Source organism: Cervus elaphus, chromosome 18 (genome assembly GCF_910594005.1).
Source record: "Cervus elaphus chromosome 18, mCerEla1.1, whole genome shotgun sequence".
Lineage (NCBI taxonomy): Eukaryota > Metazoa > Chordata > Mammalia > Artiodactyla > Cervidae > Cervus > Cervus elaphus.
In genome coordinates, this window is record NC_057832.1 from 55,154,790 (window position 1) to 55,182,395 (window position 27,606).

Consider the following 27,606-nt stretch of genomic DNA (forward strand, 5'->3'; position numbering starts at 1 on the left):
TTCTCTGTATATTCATTCTAGTAATTTCTGAGAGTTTGATATTAAAACTCCAACTAAAAACTTAATTCATCTACTTAATAATTGTTATAGTGGAACTATATGTAACCTCGTTTTGTATTTTCCAAGTGTCCTGTAAATGTTATCATACTTTCATAATTAAAAAAAAATAAATATCAAGAGATGGAACCAAAGACAGAAAAAAAAAATGTCCAGAGATTAGACTTGTGCATTTTTTTAAAAAGTCCTCAAGTGACTCTTATTTACAATGAGAGTTAAAAACCCCCAAGTGGAACAGCATGACATAGGAAAGAAGATCAACTAAAAGAAAGGGTAAAGAACAGATTTTCAAAAACAAACATTTAGGTTAATATAGTCCTCCAGTTAGGAAGCATAAATGTTCAATCCTACTATAAGGGCAGTATTTTAGATACATAGGCTATTTTTCATCTAAACAGTGTTAAATATGAAGAATCAAGGTCAACTCACTCTGCAGAAATAATGCAGGGGAGCTGTGATAATAAAGCTAAAAGAAGTATAAAAATGGTGTGGCTTAGAAGATGAATGCCTCATCTGCTCCATCACTGTATTTCACTACCAGGAGACAGATTCTTAAAAAAAGAAAAGTCATTAAGAATTTCATAGATCTATAAAAGTAGAAAAGTATAATGATCTCATCACCAGTTTCACCTGTTACATTTTGTGGCTGGTCTTATTTTACCATGATCCCATCTAGTTCCCTCCTCCTGTATTTATGTTGAAGTAAATCACAGTAATCATCTCTCATCGATGAATGTTTCAGTGTGCATTTCTAAAAGATTAGAACCCCCTCTTTTGGGCTGAGATATGACTGACATGTTGTGTAAGTTTAAGGTGTGCAGCTTGGTGGTGGTGTACACTTAAGCTGCAGGATTGCTCTGGTAGTGCTAATGTTTCTATCACATCACACAGTGAGCACTGCTTTTTTGTGATGGGAATAATTAAGATCTAGTCTCTTAGCAAGTTTCATGCTTATAATACAGCATTGTTCTCTGTAATTACTATGCTGTGCATTAGATCTCCAGGACTTAACTACAGTTATCTTCTAGTTGCAAGTTTGCACCCTTAAACAACATCTCTCCTGTCCCTCACCCGCCCGCCTCTGGTAACCATTCTACTCTCTGTTTTTATAAGTTTGGCTTTTTTAGACTCCACATTTAAGTGATACCGTACAGTATTTGTCTTTCTCTCTTTGACTTATTTCACTTAGTCCAATGTCCTCAGGGTCCACCCATGACAGCTGTTCTACCAGGTGTGAGCTGATACCTCACTGAGGTTTTAACTTGCGTTCCCCTGACGATTTGTAATATACAGAGCATCTTTTCACATACCTGTTGCCCTTTGGATGTCTTTCTTAGGAAAAATGTCTCTTTAGTTCCTCTGCCCATTTTATTTATTTATTTTTCCCCCCTGCCCATCTGAAATCAAACTGTTCATTTGTTATCATACATATGATCTGCAAATATTTTCTCCCACTCCACAGACTGCCTTTTCATTTTGTTGCTTGTTTCTTTTGCTGTGCAGAAGGGCTTGCGCTTTTTGTTTTCGTTGTGCCATGTGGCTTATGGAGTCTTTTTCCTCAACCAGGGATCAAATCTGGGTCCCTGGAAGCGACCGTGCCGAGGCCCCACTGCTGGACTGCCAGGGAATCCCCTGTTCAGAAGTTTTTCAGTTTAATTTAATCTCCTTGTTGATACTGGCGTTTGTTGTTTGTATTTTTGGTGTCATTCATATCCAGAAGTCATTGCCAAGACCACTGTCAAGAAGCTTCTTCCCTATGGTTTCTTCTAGGAATTTTACAGTATCAGGTCTCAGGTTTAAGTCTTTAATCTATCTCAAGTTAATTTATGTGAATGGTGTTAAGACAGGGGTCCAGTCTCCTTTTTCTGCATGTGATTACTCATTTTTCCCAACACGATTTGTCTGAAGAGGGACTCCTTTTTCTTTTTCACGTTACTACAATACTGTCATCTCGATACAATTTACACATCCAACAAAATTCTTAACATTCTCAAATAGCCAGCTGTTATTCAAATTTCCAGTTGTCTCGCAAATTTCATAAATTATAAATGCTCTTTAAAAATCAGTAAACAAATAAGTCCACTCACTGTGATAGGTTATGTTTTTAAATCTCTCTTAATTATATAGGTTTCTCCTCCATATCCTTCCCTCCCTGGAATTTGTGTGTTGAAAATAGAAGTCGGAGAACTTTTAATCTAATATAGTGCCTTTTGGTACTTTGAATACACCATAGCAGCAAATAGGTTACTAACGCAATCACATATGCAATCTACATAATTTCTTTCTTATTTCAAAATCAGAAAACATCTATGTTTGAATTTCAGTTCATTATATTTCTTTTTAAGGATAGAATAAACAATGCTGATGGAACTTGCTGTGTTACTTTGATGAAGATCGTATATCCTTTAGACTACATGGGGTGCTATAATGCTTATATTTGGAATCTAAAATTTACACTCTACCTGCTTCTAAAAATGTTTTGAAAATGCTTAGAACAGTGCAAAGTCACTTTAGTCATGTCCAACTCTTTGCAACCCCATGGACTGTAGCCCGCCAGGCTCCTCAGTCCATGGGATTCTCCAGGCAAGAATACTGGAGTGAGTTGCCGTTTCCTCCTCCAGGGGATCTTCCTGACCCAGGGATCGAACCCTGGTCTCCTACATCTCCTGCACTGGCAAGCCGGTTCTTTACCACTAGCACCACCATATTTGGAATCTATAATTTATACGCCACCTGCTTCTAAAAATGTTTTGAAAAATGCTTGTAACAGAAGTATATATAATAAGATGTAAAATTTTTTAAAACACAAAGGGAAGAGCCAAATGTTACTAACCACTTAAATTACAAAAATGTCAGTTGATGATGACAATCAGTTCTTCAAGGGACACAAACTTCAAGTTCAACATTGTAATACTTATAGTATTTACTGAGCCCTTACTATGTGCCTGGTACTACGATAAGCATTTTCTGTGGCTAACTTCACTTCCTCCCCCCAAGTGTCACTTGCTCAGGGCCACACAGTCGGTATAAACCTAGGCAGTGTGCTTTCACAGCTCCTGGCCTCTGCCACACTTAACTCACATGAGAAGCATTAGCTACACCCAAACCTAGTCAGTCATGAGGATGTCTCCCAAGTCTTTATCAATAATTCTCAAATTCATCCTATCTTCACCACTCCCAAGCAGTAGCTCTTACCTGGGTAACTACTCCTTTAAAAAAAAATTCTGGGGGGAGGAGCCAAGATGGCGGAGGAGTAGGACGGGGAGACCACTTTCTCTCCTACAAATTCATCAAAAGAATAACTGAATGCAGAGCAAACCTCACAAAACAACTTCTGATCGCTAGCTGAGGTCATCAGGCGCCCAGAAAAGCAGACCATTGTCTTCGAAAGGAGGTAGGACAAAATATAAAAGATAAAAAGTGAGACAAAAGAGCTAAGGACGGAGACCCGTCCCGGGAAGGGAGTCTTAGGCGGCCTTGCTTGGGCTAGGGTCCGGGCCTGAGTGCCCTGAGGACAATCGGAGGGAGCTTCTGTGAGGTGCCAACTTGAACTGTGGGAGACCAAAAGAGAGAAAATTAACCGGCCGGAACACACTGCCGGCCTTTCGCAGAACAAAGGGACGGAGAAAGTCCCAAGAAGAGGTCGCAGGCTGCGGACCCGCCCAGCCCCGCCGGAGGCAGGAGGCAGGGGGGAGGGGAAGGTCGCGGCGAGACACAGGGCGCAGGCAGCCGACCGGCGCGGGCGGGGACTGGGGCTGGGGACGCGGAGGGCGGAAGGCGCGCGCGCCCGACTGGCGCCAGCGGAAACTGAGACTGGGTCCGCGGAAGGGAGTGGGCGCGCCACACCTGGGTAGAGTGCGCCCACCAAGCCCCTCGCTGCCTGGACCGCTCTGACGGGGCAGGCACAGAGAGCAGGCGCAGCTTTTCCTTCCGCGCTTTTGTGTAACACCCGAGGGCTGGAACCTAGCGCAGCGCGGGGCGCGCTCCATATAGAACAGCCGGGAGCCTGAGCAGCGGCAGACGGAGAAAGCAGCGTCAGCCCTTCCCGGCAGCGCCAGCCCGCCCCCGCAGGGCCAGCCCCTCCCCGCAGCGTCAGCCCCGCCCCGCAGCGCCAGCCCATCCCCGCAGCGTCAGCCCCTCCCAGCAGCGCAACGGAACTAGCTAACTGAATAAGAGTCCACCTCCGCCCGCCTGTGTCAGGGCGGAAATGAGGCTCTGAAGAGACAGGCAAACAGAAGCCAAATAAACAAAGGGAACCGCTTCAGAAGGGACTGGTGCAACAGATTAAAATCCCTGTAGAAAACACCGACTTCACCGGAAGGGCCCTGTAGATATCGAGAAGTGTAAGCTGGAACGAGGAGCTATCTGAAACTGAGCCGAACCCACACTGACCGCAGCAGCTCCAGAGAAACTCCTAGATATATTTTTACTTTATTTTTTCTAAGTAAGGAAAAAAAAAAAAAATTTTTTTTTCTTTTTATATTTTTTCTTTTTTATTTTTTCTCTTTTATTTTCCTTTAAAATTCCCTATTACTCCCCCATTACTCCTTAACTTTCATTTACATAGATTTTTACGATTTTTTTAATTAGGGGAAAAAAAAAATTTTTTTTTCTTTCTTTCTTTTTTTTTTTTTTGTTTTTTTTTTCTTTTTTTCTTTTTTTTCTTTTTTCTTCTTTTTTTCCTTTCCGTTTTCTCTTTTATTTTCTATTTTTCTTTTTCTCTTATTTCTTTTAAAGTCCTCTAGTACTCCTCTACTACTCTTCATTTTCATTTTCACTACACTATAACCTTACCAAAAAAAAAAAAAAAGAGAAGCCCTATCTTTAAACCGAAGATTATTCTCTCCCAATCTTGACTCTCTGTTTTCTACCTCAGAACACCTCTATTTCCTCCTTTCCCCTTCTCTTCCCAATCCAATTCTGTGAATCCTTGTAGGTGTCTGAGATACGGAGAACACTCTGGGAACAGACAGCTGCGTAGATCTGTCTCTCTCCTCTTGAGTCCCCCTTTTTCTCCTCCTGTTCATCTCTATCTCCCTCCTCCCTTTTCTCCTGTTCATGTAACTCTGTGAACCTCTCTGGGTGTCCCTAACAGGGGAGAATCTTTTCGCCATTAACCTAGAAGTTTTATTATCAGTGCTGTATAGTTGGAGAAGTCCTGAGACTACAGGAAGAATAAAACTGAAATCCAGAGGCAGGAAACTTAAGCCCAAAACCTGAGAACACCAGAAAACTCTGACTACATGGAACTTTAAGCAATAAGTGACCGTCCAAAAGCCTCCATACCTACACTGAAACCAACCACCACCCAAGAGCCAGTAAGTTTTAGAGCAAGACATACCACGCAAATTCTCCAGCAACACAGGAACATAGCCCCGAATGTCAACATACAGGCTGCCCAAGGTGACACCTAACACATAGACCCATCTCAAAACTCATTACTGGGCACTCCATTGCTCTCCAAAAAGAAGAAATCAAGTTCCACGCACCAGTACACTGACGCAAGCTTCCCTAACCAGGAAACCTTGACAAGCCAATCGTCTAACCCCACCCACTGGGTAAATCCTCCACAATAAAAAGGAACCACAGACCTCCAGAATACAGAAAGTCCACTCCAGACACAGCAATCTAAACAAGATGAAAAGGCAAAGAAATACCCAACAGGTAAAGGAACATGAAAAATGCCCACCAAGTCAAACAAAAGAGGAGGAGATAGGGAATCTACCTGAAAAAGAATTTAGAATAATGATAATAAAAATGATCCAAAATCTTGAAAACAAAATGGAGTTACAGATAAATAGCCTGGAGACAAAGATTGAAAAGATACAAGAATTGTTTAATAAAGACCTAGAAGAAATAAAAAAGAGTCAATTAAAAATGAACAATGCAAGGAATGAGATCAAAAACACTTTGGAGGGAACCAAGAGTAGAATAACGGAGGCAGAAGATAGGATAAGTGAGGTAGAAGATAAAATGGTGGAAATAAATGAAGCAGAGAGGAAAAAAGAAAAAAGGATCAAAAGAAATGAGGACAACCTCAGGGACCTCTGGGACACTGTGAAACGCCCCAATATTCGAATCATAGGAGTTCCAGAAGAAGAAGACAAAAAGAAAGGCCATGAGAAAATACTCGAGGAGATAATAGCTGAAAACTTCCCTAAAATGGGGAAGGAAATAGCCACTCAAGTCCAAGAAACCCAGAGAGTCCCAAACAGGATAAACCCAAGGCGAAACACCCCAAGACACATATTAATCAAACTAACAAAGATCAAACACAAAGAACAAATATTAAAAGCAGCAAGGGAAAAACAACAAATAACACACAAAGGGATTCCCATAAGGATAACAGCTGACCTATCAATAGAAACCCTCCAGGCCAGAAGGGAATGGCAGGATGTCCTGAAAGTAATGAAAGAGAATAACCTACAACCTAGATTACTGTATCCAGCAAGGATCTCATTCAGATATGAAGGAGAACTCAAAAGCTTTACAGATAAGCAAAAGCTGAGAGAATTCAGCACCACCAAACCAGCTCTTCAACAAATGCTAAAGGATCTTCTCTAGACAGGAAATGCAGAAAGGTTGTATAAACGTGAACCCAAAACAACAAAGTAAATGGCAACCGGACCACACCTATCAATAATTACCTTAAATGTAAATGGGTTGAATGCCCCAACCAAAAGACAAAGATTGGCTGAATGGATACAAAAACAAGACCCCCATATATGCTGTCTACAAGAGACCCACCTCAAAACAAGAGACACATACAGACTGAAAGTGAAGGGCTGGAAAAAAATATTTCATGCAAATGGAGACCAAAAGAAAGCAGGAGTCGCAATACTCATATCAGATAAAATAGACTTTCAAATAAAAGCTGTGAAAAGAGACAAAGAAGGACACTACATAATGATCAAAGGATCAATCCAAGAAGAAGATATAACAATTATAAATATATATGCACCCAACATAGGAGCACCGCAATATGTACGGCAAACACTAACGAGTATGAAAGAGGAAATTAATAGTAACATAATAATAGTGGGAGACTTTAATACCCCACTCACAACTATGGATAGATCAACTAAACAGAAAATCAACAAGGAAACACAAACTTTAAATGACACAATGGACCAGCTAGACCTAATTGATATCTATAGGACATTTCACCCCAAAACAATCAACTTCACCTTTTTCTCAAGTGCACACGGAACATTCTCCAGAATAGATCACATCCTGGGCCATAAATCTAGTCTTGGAAAATTCAAAAAAATTGAAATCATTCCAGTCATCTTTTCTGACCACAGTGCAGTAAGATTAGATCTCAATTACAGGAAAAAAATTGTTAAAAATTCAAACACGTGGAGGCTAAATAACACGCTTCTGAATAACCAACAAATCATAGAAGAAATCAAAAAAGAAATCAAAATATGTATACAAATGAATGAAAATGAAAACACAACAACCCAAAACCTATGGGACACTGTAAAAGCAGTGCTAAGGGGAAGGTTCATAGCATTACAGGCTTACATCAAGAAACAAGAAAAAAGCCAAATAAATAACCTAACTCTACACCTAAAGCAATTAGAGAAGGAAGAAATGAAGAACCCCAGGGTTAGCAGAAGGAAAGAAATCTTAAAAATTAAGGCAGAAATAAATGCAATAGAAACTAAAGAGACCATAGCAAAAATCAACAAAGCTAAAAGCTGGTTTTTTGAAAAAATAAACAAAATTGACAAACCATTAGCAAGACTCATTAAGAAACAAAGAGAGAAGAACCAAATTAACAAAATTAGAAATGAAAATGGAGAGATCACAACAGACAACACTGAAATACAAAGGATCATAAGAGACTACTACCAGCAGCTCTATGCCAATAAAATGGACAACTTGGATGAAATGGACAAATTCTTAGAAAAGTATAACTTTCCAAAACTGAACCAGGAAGAAATAGAAGATCTTAACAGACCCATCACAGGCAAGGAAATCGAAACTGTAATCAAAAATCTTCCAGCAAACAAAAGCCCAGGACCAGATGGCTTCACAGCTGAATTCTACCAAAAATTTAGAGAAGAGCTAACACCTACCTTACTCAAACTCTTCCAGAAAATTGCAGAAGAAGGTAAACTTCCAAACTCATTCTATGAGGCCACCATCACCCTAATTCCAAAACCTGACAAAGATGCCACAAAAAAAGAAAACTACAGGCCAATATCACTGATGAACATAGATGCAAAAATCCTTAACAAAATTCTAGCAAACAGAATCCAACAACATATTAAAAAAATCATACACCACGACCAAGTGGGCTTTATCCCAGGAATGCAAGGATTCTTCAATATCCGCAAATCAATCAATGTAATACACCACATTAACAAATTGAAAGATAAAAACCATATGATTATCTCAATAGATGCAGAGAAAGCCTTTGACAAAATTCAACACTCATTTATGATTAAAACTCTCCAAAAAGCAGGAATAGAAGGAACATACCTCAACATAATAAAAGCTATATATGACAAACCCACAGCAAGCATCACCCTCAATGGTGAAAAATTGAAAGCATTTCCCCTGAAATCAGGAACAAGACAAGGGTGCCCACTCTCACCACTACTGTTCAACATAGTGTTGGAAGTTTTGGCCACAGCAATCAGAGCAGAAAAAGAAGTAAAAGGAATCCAGATAGGAAAAGAAGAAGTGAAACTCTCACTGTTTGCAGATGACATGATCCTCTACATAGAAAACCCTAAAGACTCTACCAGAAAATTACTAGAACTAATCAACGAATATAGTAAAGTTGCAGGATATAAAATTAACACACAGAAATCCCTTGCATTCCTATATACTAACAATGAAAAAACAGAAAGAGAAACTAAGGAAACAATACCATTCACCATTGCAACAAAAAGAATAAAATACTTAGGAGTATATCTACCTAAAGAAACAAAAGACCTATACATAGAAAACTATAAAACACTGATGAAAGAAATCAAAGAGGACACAAACAGATGGAGAAACATACCGTGTTCATGGATTGGAAGAATCAATATTGTCAAAATGGCTATTCTACCCAAAGCAATCTATAGATTCAATGCAATCCCTATCAAGCTACCAACGGTATTTTTCACAGAACTAGACCAAAGAATTTCACAATTTGTATGGAAATACAAAAAACCTCGAATAGCCAAAGTAATCTTGAAAAAGAAGAATGGAACTGGAGGAATCAACCTGCCTGACTTCAGACTCTACTACAAAGCCACAGTCATCAAGACAGTATGGTACTGGCACAAAGACAGAAATATAGACCAATGGAACAGAATAGAAAGCCCAGAGATAAATCCACGAACCTATGGACACCTTATCTTTGACAAAGGAGGCAAAGATATACAATGGAAAAAAGACAACCTCTTTAACAAGTGGTGCTGGGAAAACTGGTCAACCACTTGCAAAAGAATGAAACTAGAACACTATCTAACACCATACACAAAAATAAACTCAAAATGGATTAAAGATCTAAATGTAAGACCAGAAACTATAAAACTCCTAGAGGAGAACATAGGCAAAACACTCTCCGACATAAATCACAGCAAGATCCTCTATGACCCACCTCCCAGAATACTGGAAATAAAAGCAAAACTAAACAAATGGGACCTAATGAAACTTAAAAGCTTTTGCACTACAAAGGAAACTATAAATAAGGTGAAAAGACAGCCCTCAGATTGGAAGAAAATAATAGCAAATGAAGAAACAGACAAAGGATTAATCTCAAAAATATACAAGCAACTCCTGCAGCTCAATTCCAGAAAAATAAATGACCCAATCAAAAAATGGGCCAGAGAACTAAACAGACATTTCTCCAAAGAAGACATACAGATGGCTAACAAACACATGAAAAGGTGCTCAACATCACTCATTATTAGAGAAATGCAAATCAAAACCACAATGAGGTACCATTACACACCAGTCAGGATGGCTGCTATCCAAAAGTCTACAAGTAATAAATGCTGGAGAGGCTGTGGAGAAAAGGGAACCCTCTTACACTGTTGGTGGGAATGCAAACTAGTACAGCCACTATGGAAAACAGTGTGGAGATTCCTTAAAAAACTGGAAATAGAACTGCCATATGACCCAGCAATACCACTTCTGGGCATACACACTGAGGAAACCAGATCTGAAAGAGACACATGCACCCCAATGTTCATCGCAGCACTGTTTATAATAGCCAGGACATGGAAGCAACCTAGATGCCCATCAGCAGATGAATGGATAAGGAAGCTGTGGTACATATACACCATGGAATATTACTCAGCCGTCAAAAAGAATTCATTTGAACCAGTCCTAATGAGATGGATGAAACTGGAGCCCCTTATACAGAGTGAAGTAAGCCAGAAAGATAAAGAACATTACAGCATACTAACACATATATATGGAATTTAGAAAGATGGTAACGATAACCCTATATGCAAAATGGAAAAAGAGACACAGAAATACAGAACAGACTTTTGAACTCTGTGGGAGAAGGTGAGGGTGGGATGTTTCAAAAGAACAGCATGTATACTATCTATGGTGAAACAGATCACCAGCCCAGGTGGGATGCATGAGACAAGTGCTCGGGCCTGGTGCACTGGGAAGACCCAGAGGAATCGGGTGGAGAGGGAGATGGGAGGGGGGATCGGGATGGGGAATAAGTGTAAATCTATGGCTGATTCATATCAATGTATGACAAAACCCACTGAAATGTTGTGAAGTAATTAGCCTCCAACTAATAAAAAAATTAAAAAAAAAAAAAAAATTCTGATTTCTTTAATGCTATCCCCTAAAAAGGTACACTCCTTCCACAGTATAGAATTGCCACTGGGAAGGGCTGTCCAGTCAGAGGCTGTATTTCCCAATACATCTTAGGAAAGGCCAGATTTTCTTACCAAATGATTCAGGTTATGTCAGATTTGGCTGTTAAATGAGTTATGAAAATCTATTGGCTTTCAGAGCTTCCAGAATTTGAGGATCAAGGATATGGGATCATGGATGTGTTGTCACAACAGTAATAGCCCAGCCATGCTGTCCTGTCTGATTTTCCATAACTCCCTTACAATTCCAAGGTTTTCAAACTAAGATACATATCATAATGCCAGGAGCTTTGCAAAGATGCAAGATAAAGATACATTGTTTCTTTCTGAGCATCATTCATGTGTGTGTAAGTTGCTCAGTCATGTCCGACTCTTTGTGACACCATGGACTGTAGCCCACCAGTCTCCTCTGTCCATGGGATTCTCCAGGCAAGAATGCTGAAGTGGGTTGCCATTCCCTTCTCCAGGGGATCTTCCGGACCCAGGGATTGAACCCAGGTCTCCTGCATTGCAGGCAGGTTCTGTACCATCTGAGCCACCAAGGAAGCCCAAGCTTCATTCATACTATAGTAAACATGTTTCTTATCATTCACTATTGTAGGAGCATCATTCTTATAACAGTGAGTAATAAGAAACATTAAGAAATGGAGCAGCTTTCCTGGTGGCCAAGAGGTTAAGAATCCACTTGGCAACGCAGGGGACACCATTCAATTGCTGATCTAGGAAGATCCCACATGCCACTGGGCAACTAAGTCCGTGCACAACTGCCGAGCCTGTGCTCCACAACAGGAGAATCCGCCGCACTGAGAGACCCGTGCAACACGCCTAGAGAGTGCCCCCGTTCTCTGTAACTAGAGAAAGCTCATGCATAGCAATGAAGACCCAGCAGAGCCAAAAAATTTAAGAAAATATTTTTTAAAAAGTGAAAAAGAAATGGATATACGACGTTTCCCCCTTATCTATCCATGGAGAATACATTCCAAGACCCCTGATAGATGTCTGAAACCACAGATAGTACTGAGCCCTATATATCCTATGTGTTTTCCTATTCATACATGTATCTATGATAAAGTTTAATTTATAAATAAGGCAGAGTAACAAATTAACAACAATAAGAAAGTCAAACAATTTTAACAATATACCATAATAAAAGTTATATGAATGTGGTCTCTCTCAAAATACCTTATTATACAAACCAATGCAATGGACATGAACTTGAGCAAATTCCAGGATATGGTGAGGGACAGGGAAGTGCTGGCGTGCTGTATACAGTCTGTGTGGTCGCGAAGAATTGGACACGACTTGGCGACTGAACAACAAATGCCTTTTCCGTCTTAACTAAGCATTTATCGTGCACTGTGGCTGTAACTTCTGTAGTGTGAGGTGAAATAAAATTGGAATTTCTTTTTCCTTCTTCACAGTTTGATGGATAGAAGATTCATTCTTACCAAAGATCTTAGCACCCTCAGCACTCTATGACTTTTTTCCTTTCCTTATTAAGTTGAGAACATTCACCTTTTCACTTAAAGGAAGCATTTATAGCTTCTCTTTGGCATTCCCAAACTGGCAGCATCAGTGGTCTGGTGCTTTGGGTCCAGTATTCGGTAAAATCTGTAAATTTTTTTTGGTAAAAATAAGGGTGACGTGAACACAAGCACTGCAGTCCCGTGACCATCAATCTGTAACTGAGATGGCTACTCTGGGTGGACAGGCTGGACAAAGGGGCAACTCGAGGCCGAGGCAGGATGGCTCAAGATTTCATCATCACTACTCAGAAGAGTGTGAAATGTATCACTTATCAATTGTTTATTTCTGAAATTTTCCATTCAATATTTTCATACTGCAGCTTAATGCAGGGAACCGAAACTGCTGAAAGCAAAACTGTGGATAAGGAAGGACACTCATGTATCTGAAGGAGAACAAAACATTCATTTCAGCTAAAACAAGTGACTTCAAAGAAACTTGCTATGCAGCATCAGGATGAGGTCTCAGATGCTAAGGGTACAAGTTGCCTTTCTTCTGCCATCAGGAAGGCTTGGGTGGAAACTGAAGAGCACACCCATGCAGCGAGTGAGGGAAATCCCTGGATAATCACTGTACAGCAGGGCAGGTGAGCGGTCAGTCCAGACTGGAGCAGGGGGGTTGAGTGGGGGAGGTGGGGATGGTGATGACCTGATGAATGTAATGAGATGAGATCTGTCCTTGTGAAAAAAGAGCATATGGGTGAGCTAGCAATAATTATACAGAAAACTGAAGCAAACATGTAAAATGTAGTATTTTTACCTTCAGGGGAAAAAAAGGAAATATAATCATAACATACTACATGGATTAGTTGTGGATATCTGCCTAATACTAATAATGTAAATTCTGAACACTGAATATATCAAAATTGTGTTCTAACTTTATTGGGAAGATGAGAGTGACTGGGAACAGGTGTGAATGTGTATGTGTGTGTGTGCATGCACATGTGTATGCTTCTGGAACTGTGGTGGCTACTGTGGGAAATTTTTAACTTAGGTAAATCCACTTAAGGGGCACCCTTAAAAGAGAGGATCCCAAACCTCTCAGAGACAATGAAATGTGTTCTTTGGTTGGTATGCAGAAGCTTCTAAAAGGCAAAATGACTCCAAAATCTAACAGGATCCTTATAGCATGCAAATCAAAAATCTTTTACTGAGAAACCTTTGGCCATGTGAGCAGGTAATCTTAGTTTATCTGTCAGAATTACAGTGTGGATCCAACTATTCTTTGGAGTTTTGTATTACAATACTTGTTTGTTGATGTTTAGTTGCTAAGTTGTGTCCGACTCTTTTGCAACTCATGGACTGTAGCCTGCCAGGATCCTCTGTCCATGGGATTCTCCAGGCAAGAATACTGGAGTGGGTTGCCATTTCCTTCTCTAGAGGATCTTCTCAACCCAAGGAATGAACCCACACCTCCTGCACTGGCAGGCAGATTCATTACTACTGAGCCACAAGAGAAGCCCCTACAGTACCTGAAAGTGAAAGGCGCTCAGTTCTGTCTGACTCTTTGCAACACCATGGACTATACGGTCCATGGAATTCTCCAGGCCAGAATACTGGAGTGCGTAGCCTCTCCCTTCTCCAGGGGATCTTCCCAACCCAGGGATTGAACCCAGGTCTCTCACATTGTGGGTAGATTCTTTACCAGCTGAGCCACAAGGGAAGCTCAAGAATACTGAAATGGTTAGCCTATCCCTTTTCCAGGGGATCTTCCCGACCCAGGAATCGAACCAGGGTCTCCTGCATTGCGGGCGGATTCTTTACCAACTGAGCTATGATGGAAGCCCCTATAGTACCTGAGATGTGGCTAAAATTTAATGAAGGCTATGAGATCTCTGTTTGTGTCTGCCTGTATGTTTCTGTGTGTCTATATAAATGTGGCATTTTTCTGTTACTTTCAGATGGTACTGCCAAGATTAATTTATAAAAAATTCAATTTAATTGGCTTAAAAAATTGATGTAATGTGTGAAAGCCGCTCAGTTGTGTCTGACTCTTTGTGACCCCATGGACTATACAGTCCATGGAATTCTCCAGGCCAGAATGCAGTGGGTGGCCTAGCCCTTCTCCAGAGGATCTTCCCAACCCAGGGATTGAACCCAGGTATCCCGCATTGCAGACAGATTCTTTACCAGATGAACCACCAGGGAAGCCCTAAAAAAATTAGAGCTTATTATTAATTAAGCATTCCTAAACTCTCAGAGATATAGAAACAAACATGATTTTCAAATTCACATGATCTAGAAAAAATAAAATGATCCTTGATAAATAAAAGCTATTGTTTAAGTTTGTTGGTTTAATAAAAACAAGCATGTCTTCTCAGAATAATCAATATTAAATGTAAGGCAAACATACAACTTTTTCTATCTGGGTTTACTAGTCAAATAAGCTCATGCTATTTGTTACAGAATTTGCCAACAAGAAACATTAAGATCAATTCAGTTCAGTCGCTCAGTTGTGTCTGACTCTTTGCAACCCCAGGGACTGCGGCATGCCAGGCTTCCCTGTCCATCACCAGCTCTTGGAGCTTGCTCAAACCCATTTCCATTGAGTCGGTGATGCCATCCAACCGTCTCATTCTCTGCTGTCCCCTTCTCCTACTGCCTTCAATTTTCCCCAGCATCAGGGTTTTTTCCAATGAGTCAGTTATTCGCATCAGTGGTCAAAGTATTAGAGCTTCAGCTTCAGCATCAGTCCTTCCAATGAATATTCAGAGTTGATTTCCTTTAGGATTGGCTGGTTTTACCTCCTTGTAGGCCAAGAGACTCTCAAGAGTCTTCTCCAAAATCACAGTTCAAAAGCATCAATTTAAAACACTTGCTTTTAACAATTATACCTGGATTATCTTAATGTTCAATTGATGCTTTTGAACATTAAGATAATCCAGGTATAATTGTTAAAAGCAAGTGTTTTAAATAAATGTAAAGTTTATACTAAGTTAAACTAAATAATGACATTCATTGAATATCTAGATCATTTCCAGAGAAGATAATGTACTAAGACATTGACTGCTAAACATAAGTTTATTCACTTTTGGCTTTTTAATTTTTACAGAGAGACAGAGGATATTTGAATCTATTAATATGTCTCCTGCCACATTACAAATTGTATAGTAAAAAACCATGTCTCTAAAAAATATGTTTTTATGATTATGTCTTTATAAATTTGCTAATCCACTACAGGATATTAATATATGATAGTTCACAATTGGGACTTCCCTGGTGATCCAGTGACTAGGGCTTCGTGCTCCCAATGCAGGGGGCCCGGGGTTCGAACCCTGGTCAGGGAAGTTGATCCCACATGCTGCAACTAAGACCCAACACAGTCAAAGAAATAAATAAAAACAAATAAATATTATTAAAAAAACATACATATATATGATAGTTCACAATTGCCTGCTTCCTAGTGTTCACTGGAAAGCAAAGATTACAAAGTTAAAATTTATAATTCATATGTAAAAATAAAACTGCTAGCAACAATAAGGGTCAAAGAAAAAAACAGTGTATGAAAAGTAGTAAGGAAAATAGAATATATCTTTTGGATAAGCTGGACAACTTGATATAAACCTCAGAGAAATCACAACAGCTCATGTGTGGGCAACCTGTAGGCCTGCTGCTATGTGGCCACCCAGAAGGTCACAAGATACATTCAAACTGCAAGCCAGGAAAATCCACTGGACTGTAACTGTCGGCCTCATTACACCATCTGGAGATGCTTCGAACTCAAATCTAAAAATTTTCTCAAATGGCTTCTCTTAAACACAGAAACTGAATGTATAATTTGCTCAAACTATTAGCCTTTGTTTTTCTTTTGTTTCCATAGAAATGCCTCTTGTTAAATTATAAATTACCTTATGGCTCACAGCACAGGGAGGCCTCATTTAGGTGAAAGTTCACCTGCAACACTGGCCTCCTGAAATAAAACATCTTCACTTCATCCTCTTTTGAGGGATCATGAGGATCCGTGGTTGCTGACACACCAGGCTGTCCTATATAAATAACTTAAAACTAACGGCACAGAATCCAAAAAAACCTGTCGGTAGACTGAGAAAGGTAAAACTTAAAAAACTTCTAGCTATAACCCATTTGAATTATTTAACTTGTTAAATTCTTGGCTCCTGGGAATCTCTGCTCTGGACAATTTTTCCATCCTCGGCTATTATTGTCCTTATAGTTAGCATGTTGGCCTCTCTAGTGTGTTGAATACTCTCGAGTCTTAAATGCCTGTCGCCAGCTACTCACATGCCAATGGCATCCATCAGGAACCGACAACCAGACAAAACCAACAATAATCCTGTGAAAGATTAACACAGTGACTCCGTGGCTCTCCCACTTAAGGACTCAACTAATGCAAACGGCGTGTGTGTGATTCTTCGGCCTGACTACATTAATGGGGGTAATGGAGAATAATGCAATACTGGCTGGTCATACTTTTAAGCCCAAAGAGAGAATGACCAAAAGCAGGAGGCAGGGTGGGGAGGTGCATTGTTAAAATCAAGACCAAATGGAGACCAGTCTTGAAAAATTCCCTGGACAGACAAAACCAATTAAGTCATACAAGCAAAGCTTAATTTAGCTTTTTCTGCAAGACTAACTTGACCTGGGTCATTTCTTGCTTCTGCCTCTGGAAAGCGTAAACATAAAATTTAAACTGTTTCCCAAGTTTGATATGAGGTAACCATTAACCTATTCCCTATCATTTATGAAGATGCTAATATTCTAACCAATTTTTGTGAAGAATAAACAGTCACTGCCTTCTCACCACAATACACTGCTTTCTAACAATAAACCTCTGAGCCTCATTCCTTGTTCTGGTTTGAGTCCTCCTGGTTTGCAAACTCTCTTTTTGTTGTATGCACAATGGTGATTATTGGTTTTCCTTCTGCTATTTCTGAAGTTTTCACACACACACACACACACACATATCTGCTTCTAAAAGCAAAAGATTATTTTCACCACTATTACCCAAAACCAACCAGAGGCAGTAGTCAGTAGTCATTTTTTCAAAAAGTAGGTTTTTAAAAATTAGTTTGAAAAAAAAAAAAATTAGTTTGGTAGCAACTTTTCCCCAGTGCATTAAAAAGTGCAGTCCTAAAAAAAATTTAAAAAAAATAATAAATAAAAAGTGCAGTCCTTTGTATTTTTAAAAAATCGTCTATTTATTTTCAATTGTTGAAAACAACTAGAAAGAACTTGATCACCCTATACATGACCATACTGGTTGGGTGGTTTTGACAAAATTGGAATGTTGCCTATTTACATTTCCTTATACAAAAGCAAATAGGCAATTTTGGCACTTTGGAAACTCCATATGAGGCAAGCTACCCTTCTTCACCCTGAGGAGAAGCACATCAACTCATTTTCACCTAAACATAACTTTTAAATTTACAGGCCACACAAAAATTATGAAATGATTCCAACTTTATATGAATGATTCAAACTTTACATGGGGATCGAGTGTATTAAAAATGTCAGAAAAATCTTTCTCAAGAACATCCATCTGTTCTACCCTATCAATTGTTTTTTACCAGATTAAAACTCTTTGAGGGCAGGGGTAACACTGGGAGCATCTGTTGGTTGCAGACATAAGGATGATTTATACGTTATTCATTTAATCTTCTCCACGTTGTCATGAGATCGGTACAATTATAATTTCCATTTTCCAATAGAGGAGAAAGAAGTTCAGGCTCTTGCCCAGTCCAAAGTACTAAGCGACGGGGCCAGGAGCCAGACTGCCGAACCCCGGAGCCTCTCTTCCACCCGCGACAACCTTCACCGGCCAGAGTCCCGCCACACTCGGCAAGAGGCAGGCACAAAGAGGCCGTCGTGTTGTCTTGTTTAATTGAAAGCCACAATGTTAACGGGCAGCAGGAGGCCTCAACTAGCCGAGAGGCTTGAAAGAGTGTTTGCGGAGGAGTCGGGGAGGTGGTATCCGGGCAGGAAGCTGTCCTTCATCCCCCGGGACGCACGCGTGGAGGGAAGGCTACACGAGGAATTTCTGGGGACCGCTCGGTGTGGGACGGAAAGTCGAGTGGTAGGCAAGACACTTGCAAGACACTTACCCGGCCGGAAAAAGACGAGGGCGCTGGTAAGATAGGTCAGCAACTCCATAATCCGATGTTTTTCCAAATAATTCCTGGCTTTGAGCTCCCTGCTGCTGCGTGCCTCCATCGCGCCTAGCTGGGCTGTTGCTAGGCGACCAGGCAGCGTCGCCGCCGCTCGGCTCCGCCCCTTCCGCCCGGTTACGTGACGCGCCCCCCACTGGCTGAGACCTGGGCGCCAAGTCTACACCTCATCCAGAAGAGGCGGTTTGGGAAGTGTGGGGCGGGGCAGAGGCGGAGGCAGGAGGGCAATTAGTGCACAGCCCCTTGCGGACAGATGTCCTTGTCCCCCATCTGGGCTGAGGGTTGGGCCTGATGATCTTTTCCTGTTTCTGTCTCTAGCACCTAGCTCAGTACTTGTTGATCCAGGGCCTCATGTGGTAATAATACACACAGTGTGTGAGAATGTCTTAGTCGCTCAGTCGTGTCCGACCCTTTGCGACCCCAAGGACTGTAGCCCGCCAGGCTCCTCCGTCTATTGAATTCTCCAGGCAAGAATACCGGAGTGGGTTGTTAGTTCCTTCCCTATCCCGACCCAGGGATAGAACCCTAGTCTCCCACATTGCAGGCAGGTTCCTTACCATCTGAGTCACCAGGGAAACTTCTGTAATAACAGGGGTGTCCAGGGAGAGTCCGAAGCAGCACCTTTGGTGTGAGCAGCCTGCAGAGCAGCGCTGGTGGTGAGGCAGGAAGGGGCCGTTTTCTCTGTGGGATGGTGCAGTCATGAAGTACGTGTTTGCTTCACTAGATCGTTTGGAGCTGGTCTTAAGGAGAAAGAGACCGCTTGGCAGTCGTTTCCAGAGAGGCACTAAGTAAGGTGGCGAGGAGGGGCCTTTACTTAGCCAGGGAAGTACCTGAGAAACTAAACTCTAGACTTGGGCTTCTGTTCTTGAGGGCCAGGCTCTGAGATCAGTGCCCTTACCCGCCACCAGAGAAGATGAAAGACAAATGGCCAATAAACATATGAAAATATTCTTAGCCTCTCCAGCAATCCTGTAAACAAAACTACAAGAAAATGCCATTTTATGCCCATCTTATATCTACCAAACTGGTAAAAATAAGGAAGCTGAACAGTATCAACTGCTGGCAAGGCTATAGTGCAACAAAACAACCAGTGATGATCGGAGCTTTCCAAAGTAGAACATCCACCTTGGAATTATCTTGGTAATGTAAACGTGCTTCAGAAATTTCACACCTACAGCAACTCTTGTACACCTGTACTACGATAAGTACAAGAATGTTCGGAACAGCACTGTTCAAGATAGAAGACATAGCAGCTCAAAGGTCATCAAAAGTAGAATGGATTAAAAAAACTGATAGAGTCACAATGGAATACTATAAAGCTTTGCAGGAATGGATTGTAGCTACTGGCAACAAAATGGATGAATCTCAAAAACATAATATCGTCTCAAGAATATAAACTGTATGAATCAATTTATATAAAGTTAAAAAACATACAAAACAAAGCAGTGTATTGTTTACAGATTCAAGCCTATGTAGGAAACCTATTAAGAAATACAAGGGAATTAAGAAATACAAAGGAATACACAAAAATTCAGCATATTATTTGCCTTGGAGGTAAGAGGAAAGGGAATGGGTTTGTGAAGCAATATCCTAAGGAAGATAAGGGTAATTTTCTTTACCTGAGTTGTGGGTACACAGGTGCTCAATGGATTATGATTTTTTTATACCTTATATGTACTTAATACATTAAAAAAAAATCTACTCAGGACTCCATGTTGGTGTCCTGGACACAGGGATTCTGCTCTGTGCTCGAAGCTCAACATATATGACGTCCTTGAGAACTTCATTTACTTACTCTTCAGAAGTTATTCAGTCCCTGAATAAACAGTCATGCTCTTTGACCCTCAAATGACACTAGAACTTCAAATGACACTTGACCTCCTCATGTCTTACCAAGTCACTGATTATTTTCTGTTTCAACAATTTTGGGTGCTTTTGTGTGCTCAGGGCTTGCTCCTTAACATACTTTCAGGCAGCTCTGCCCCAAATCTTCAATTCCCCTGGACTCATGCTAAAGAGAAGTGTCCAGACGCCACCTAGTGGAGTCAGCTGTTCTCTGCCGACGTCATCTCTTGAGCCAATTCGGGCTTCTTTAATCATTATCCTCCAAAGAGTTGACTCATTGGAAAAGACCCTGATGCTGGGAGGAACTGGAGGCAGGAGAAGGGGACAACAGAGGATAAGATGGCTGGATGGCATCACCGACTCGATGGACATGAGTCTCAGCAAACTCCGGGAGTTGGTGATGGACAGGGAGGCCTGGCATGCTGTGATTCATGGGGTCACAAAGAGTCGGACACAACTGAGCGACTGAACTGATCTGAACTCAACTGAATCATCATCCTCATACTTCTTGAACTATTTGTCCTCCATCTCCTTATTATTATTAAACCCTTTTAGTGGTTTGGGGCAGTAATGCCAGTGGCAGGCATCAAGGCAGTGGTTTTCAACCAGGATTGCATATTTGAACCACCTTTGAAACTACTGATAGTCCTTTAGAAAGTACTGAGGCTTGGGCTCCATTCCATGTCCAGGAGATTGAATCTATTGGGATAGGCCCTGAATAGTGGTGGTTTTGTTGTTGCTGATTTGAATAGCTTTATTGAGGTATAATTAACATGATTAACTGCACATATTTAAGGTATACTCTTGGATAAGTTTTGATGTATGTATGTATCATGAAATCACCATCATCAAGATAAGGAACATAGCTATCAACCCCCAAAGTTACCTGTGTCCCTTTCTAGTTCCTTCCTATCACCCCTCCTTAATCCTGTCCCCACCCCCTATTGCCAGGCAATCACTGACCTGCTATCTGTAGGTTACATTTTCTATAATTTTATATAAATAGAATCATACAGTATATATTCTTTTTTATTTTTGTCTTTCATTCACCCATGTTGTTGCATGTATCAATATTTCATTCCTCTTCATTTCTGAGTAAGATTCCATAGGATGCGTATATTACAATTTGTTTATCTGTTCACCTGTGGATGGACATCTGGGTTCCATTCAGTTTGGAGTTATTACAAATAAAGCTGCAATGGCTATTCATGGACAGACCTTGTGTGAACAGAGGATTTCATTTCTCTTGAGTAAATAGCTAAGAGTGGGATGACTGGTTCATATGGTAGGTGTATGTTTACCTTTTTAAGAAACTGCCAAAGTGTTTACTCAAAGTGGCTGTGTCATTTTATATTCCTGAATTGCTTGTTATTAAAGGCTCCTCTTGTTATTAAAGATCCTAGTGGACAGTCAGGACTGAGACCCCACATTACAGCAGCTGGTGAGAATTGAGCTAAAGGTCTGGAAAATGTTGATCAGGAGTCCTGAGAGCCTCAACACTCCCAGCTCATGCTTGGTAGAGTCCCACATCCCCTACCAACCCAGAACACTAGAAACTCCTAGGGAGTCATTAAAAAATACAGTATCTTCTCCCTCACCCCCCAGAGACTGATATAATTGCTTTGGGGGCCAGAGCACAAGGGTGGAGGGCTACCCCAGGCATCATAACTTTTTTAATAGTTTCCCAAGTGCTTCTAGAGCACGCAATGACCAACTAACTGTCCTGGTTTGCCCAGAACTATGTGTGTGGGGAGGTCCATGGCCATGAAGCTTTCAACCATAAAACTGGGAATGTCCCGGGTCAACTTAATATGTGGTCACTCCATTTATGAGCCATTAACATAAAGAGCTTGGGCTTTGGTGTTGTGGATGGACTTGTCAACCTGCCTGTAAACTTGGACTTAAAGCTCAGGGCTAGTGTGTCCGTTTGGGGGAGGGTATATATAAAAGGGATAGTGTGGGGACATGAGTGGCCAGGGCAGACTGTGGACTAACTCCTCTCCATTTTCAGTATCAACCAGGGACAAGTTATAGATGTCTCATCTAGGAGTTTTGATTGCTGTTAAAGAAAAGGGAGAAAACATATGAAACCCACTTTCTGAGCATGTGTGTGGTGAGGCAGTGTCCTGCAGGGATCCCTGGAGCCAGACTGCCTCACTTTAAAACCCAGTTTTGGTCTTGGGCCAAACACCTAAATTCTCTGCCTCAGTTTCCCCAAGGACAGGATGGAGACAGTATATCTACCTCACAGAAGATGTCTTCAGGAGTGAGTTAATATATGTAAAGCTCTTATAAAAATGATGCCAGGCATGTAGGAAGAGCTACACGAATGTTTGCTATTATTATCTTAATAGTGCTGTTAAAATGAGAAGGCGGAAATCAGGACTAAATATAGTCTACAACCTATGTCCACAGGAGTTCCTACTTCATTTCCTATTAGAAGTGGTGTTTTTTTTTTGTTGTTGTTAACCTTTCAGATTCTGTGTTGCAGCTTTAAAAGAGCTATAGATTCTTGGTTCTGTGTGTCAATGCAGGAGGAACTAAAGGTGTATCTACTATGCATTTAACATTTTTTATGCAAATATTAAGGGAAACATAATTTAGAACCTGATAATTTCATTTTCACCAACTTGCTTTATTGGTGAGCTGCATTTTTAGAGTTTAAAAAAAAAACCCACCAGAACATGGTCTAGTAGTGACATCAGATTAATCTTTGCATCAGGTGGGACAAACACAGGTGCCTGTTTTAGCTTCACAACTGTGATTTAACAGGTAAACAGGGTTCTGTGGAACTCAGGTCTCAAACTTACAGTCTTTGTGAAATGGTAACGCTCAGTTATCTGTGATAGTGCCTCAATTATCTACTCAGGAGCTTTCCTCCTTCTTCAATGACCTAAAAAAGAGCCAAAATGCTAGAAACATCTTGAAACAGTAATGTAAAGTCATTTTACAAAACATGAAAATGTAGAAGGTATCAACACCGGGCCACGGTATGAAGGGTCCCAGGAGCAGATTGGGATAACTGGTGCTTTAGTATACCCTGTACAGTACTTCATCAAAAACATTTTTTTAAACTCTGAAGTAGTTAAGATTCACAAGAAGTTGCAAAGTAGTACAAAGAGTTCCAGTGTATCCTCCTGCAGCTCCTCCCAATGATAATGTCTTATATAACCGTAGAACATTGTCTTTGTTAAACAAGGACATTAGCACTGATACAATACTGTTCACTCAGGTAGAGACCTCATTCAGAGCTCACCAGTTTTTACCCAAATTCTTCCTTTTTCTGTTCCGTTTCATTTGGGAGGCTACTTCTGCATTTCCAAATGTCATATTATACCCTAAGCCTAAATTTAGCCCCCAAAACACCAACTAGCTCTTTTTATGCTTTCATTAGGTCCATCAAATTGAGGCCCAGAACAGAACTTAGGAACAACATTCTTTGAGCTTCTAAATTATTTGTATGAAGGATGACCTCAGAGGATCTGTTTACACAGCTTACTTGGGGATTGAAGGACCCTTTACCAAGAGGCTTCCTCATTTACTGACTGTGTGATTTTGATCAAATTACTTGACCTCTCTAAACTGTGGTTTTCTCATCTGTGAAATGGGGATAATAATCTTACAAACCTCATAGAATTATTGCAAGGACTAAATGAGAAAAGGTGTGGAACACATAGTCAGTAATATTATTAGTTCACCACTCCTCCCCTTCCCACCACCACCATTACCACCACTACCACCGTCAGGGGAATTCTGTCCTTCTAGCTGTTTTCTTGATATCAGCGCAGTGCAGGTATGGCTTAGAGCTGTAAGTCTGTTCAGGGTACAGGCCAGAAGTCTTTACTCTCCTGGCAGTTGGCAGATGGCAGGGTGGCAGGAAGTGGTCTCTCATGGCTGGGATAGCAGCCAGGCAGCATACAATCCTGTCTTCCCCAGTTGGAACTGAGGACACATTTCTCAAAATAACACCCCTGCACTGACATCAGACTTCAGGTGCATTGTGGAAGCTATGGACTTTTGTGGGCTGTCCTGCAACCTAATCACCCTTGATTTTACATTTAAGTGGAGGAAAATATTAGGTTCCAAATGAAACACTTGGAGCACAGCCCACAGAGTGGGGATTGCTTATACAAGAGAGACAATTGCTTGGATGTTATTTTGGAAACTAAGGCATCCACTTTGCCTCAGTGCCCTTTTCAAGCAGGAATAAGTTTAAAACAAAACTTAAAAATGGTAAGAAATTGTTGATTTGAATGTTGGTTATTTCCAACTGATAGCAAATTCTCCTTGTTGGTCTGACTAATGGATTAGATTATTTCTTGTAGTTTAATGTGAATTGATATAGTATTGCTGGTCATGAGTATGTCTTCTGCATTGGCCAAAGTCACTGTACGCTAGAGCTGGCTTGCCCAGGTTCACGGGGGCTCATATGCACTCGTTTTCCCCTTCTGCATTCAGAGAGGTCATGCTGGTAGCTTGAATTCACTCATAGTGGGTGTGTTAACACCACAGAAATCAGCAAATGCTTCCCCTGCCACCCCTAAAGCTGGATGTTCAACATTTACCATCAGCACACCCCTCCAGCATTTAACTCAGCAAACATCTATTGTATGCCAACAGTATGCTTGCTACTGTTTTAGGATCCAAACAACACTGAATAACGCAGTCTTTTAAGAGGATCCTACAGATAAATTTGAAGTCCAAGGAAACATGAGATATAGATGTTTTTTGAATGAAAGAGCACCAGCATGTCAATGTAACCCACATGGTAATCCATGCCAAACTCTACCAGCACAAGATCACCTTTGGGAAAGTCCCTCTGTGAAGGAGAATTGTTTTTAAAGCCATCCCAGGCATTCCATTTTCAGTCATCTCTAGGATAGTGTATTCCACTACTATTCACTGCCATCAACTGTATTTGATTACTTTGACCGCTTTGCTCTGGTCCTGATTCCAGTGTTTATAAGCTGCCAAGCCCAGAGCCAAACACTGTACTCTGGATACACAACAGTGAGATCATCTAATGGCTCCCATATATTTCATCATTGTGTAGGCGTCCTGACAATATACTTACCTAAAATTTAAAAATATCAAAGCAACACACACACACAATTTTGTCACAAACTAAAATTTTACAATTTGTGATGAGAAGATACAATCTTCTGCCTCATTTCATCCCCTATCCTACCCCAAGACAACTTTCTCTGCTGGACTGGTCTCTGTGGATCTTGAATCTTGGCTTCCAATTCAGTTTTTCCAGAAAATAACCCTCTAGTCTCCTGTTAGGAGTGAAGAGAAAATAGCCACTTGGCTGCATGTGGGAGGTAAAGGGGGCTTGAGGGGTGTGACAACCTCATGTGAGATTTCAAGCCCCTCTTCCCTATTTTCAACTGACTGTGCACCCCTCCTCTGAGGTGCCTACTGCCTCTGGGGGATCTGGGGAGAAAATGGGCTTCTTATTAGTATTTTCCTCAAACCACCTGCTAACTTTCTTCTTTCTGCAAAGTCAATTATCGCTCCAAGTTTGCCCTTTACCTTTTCTGTCTGTGTGTAAACTTTTACATTTTAGTGCATGGTAAAATGAGCAAATCTTTAGTACACAACCTGATAAATATTTCACCCATGATTATATTCAGGTCAAGATACAAAACATCTCTAGCATCAGAATCTTCCCCTGTGCCCCCAAAGGTAACATCTATTCTATAAATCTGTCTGTTTGTATTCATGGCTTTAATTCACCAAGGTTACTTTGAATGCCAATTCATTAATTAAAATGTTGAACAATGCTGGGCTCAGCACGGACCTGGCAGGAACATCCTCCAAGTGTTGGAAGGGGAGCCCCGAGAGAGGTACCCTCTCCAGTGTGTCCCCCAGCAGTCAGTCAGGCGCAGTGCTATGCGTCTAGCCCAGATGCAAACCTTCTAGGTTTATTGGGCTGGACAGAAAAAACTTGTAAAAATTGCAAACTAAAACAAAAACATGCATCTTCTTCTTTCCAAAGGAAAAGCTCCAGAATCATGTTTTCCTCTCCGTTTTCTTCACTTTGATGAGGCTCTGCCTTCACCCTATTCCAACAATGTGCCAGAAATGTTACCCTCTCCCTGCGTCCGCCTACACTGTATCTGGATTATTCAGGAACACTGGAGAGATTTGGGGTGGGGGGTAGAGGAAGGGGTTAGTGATAAGACCCGCTAGGAAATCCAACAGGGAAGTGAAGTGGGTGGAGAGAAAACGAAAACCCGAACACAGAGCACATGAGCTCCTACTGTCACAGCAGCTTCCCAGCGAGCAGCCAGCCCAGGCAGCTGAAGAGGCAAACGCTTTTGTGAGGCTGCGGCTGCTTTGATTAAAAATTTGCTGAACTGTTTAAAGGCAAAAGGCGCTACCCAAAAAAGTTACAGAATTTTTTAAAATTGAGAGATCTTTTCGAGTGTTAGTGACCTTAGATCAGATTTGTGATTTTAACTGTCACAACGAATGCAGCATCTCTGAACTACTGGCTTCCAGCATGATTCTGCAATGATTCAGACTTGTCTGGGACTGATTGGGTGTTAGAGGCGTTCAGCTTCTTTACACCTTCCTCATTTACTTTTTGAGTTGAACGACTTATGAAGATGTAATGAAGAGAAAACAAACTTATTGAAATACATTCCTGGGAACTTCGCTCAGCGACATGGATACCTTAAACCTAATGATCTGGAATAGTCCCAGATCAGAAAGCAAGAGCTAATCCACTAGGCAAGTAGTTATTGACTAATGGGAAAAATCAAAAAGGAGAAAAAATACTATAGTATTGTAAAATTCCAGAGACCTGAGTAAACCAACTAGGAGATACACAGAACGATAAAATACCTTTATGGAAATATCTACAGTGGCTTAGGAAGAAAGGTCTGTAGGTGTTTATTTCTCCAGGAGGCAAGGAACAGTGGAAAGAGAACCAGACTGAGGGGAGGAGAGGCTTGCCCGTCAGCCCAGCTATGTGTTCTTGATACTTCATTTGACCTGTGTCTCAGTTTCCTCCCTTGCATTACAGCGTCTTCAAGATTACTTCCAGGACTTCCCTGGTGGCCCAGTGGTTGAGACTCTGCCTTGCAAGGCAGGGACATGAGTTCCATTCCTGGTTGGGGAACTAAGATCCCACATCCACAGAGCAACTAAGCCCGAGTACCGGAACTACTGAAGTCTGCAGGACACAACTACGGAGCCTGCACACTG

The 27,606-nt window shown here is 41.0% G+C and overlaps 1 protein-coding gene across 1 annotated transcript in view; it reads right to left on the reverse strand.

The window, feature by feature from the left end:
- Positions 1-18,638, reverse strand: part of EFCAB10 (EF-hand calcium binding domain 10) — a 20,402-nt gene extending 1,764 nt beyond the window's left edge. Inside the window, exon 1 of the mRNA XM_043872091.1 lies at positions 18,484-18,638. Coding sequence (XP_043728026.1) covers positions 18,484-18,592 — 109 coding nt within the window. The 5' untranslated portion in view covers positions 18,593-18,638. The remainder of the gene's footprint in view (positions 1-18,483) is intronic.
- Positions 18,639-27,606: the final 8,968 nt, after the last annotated feature.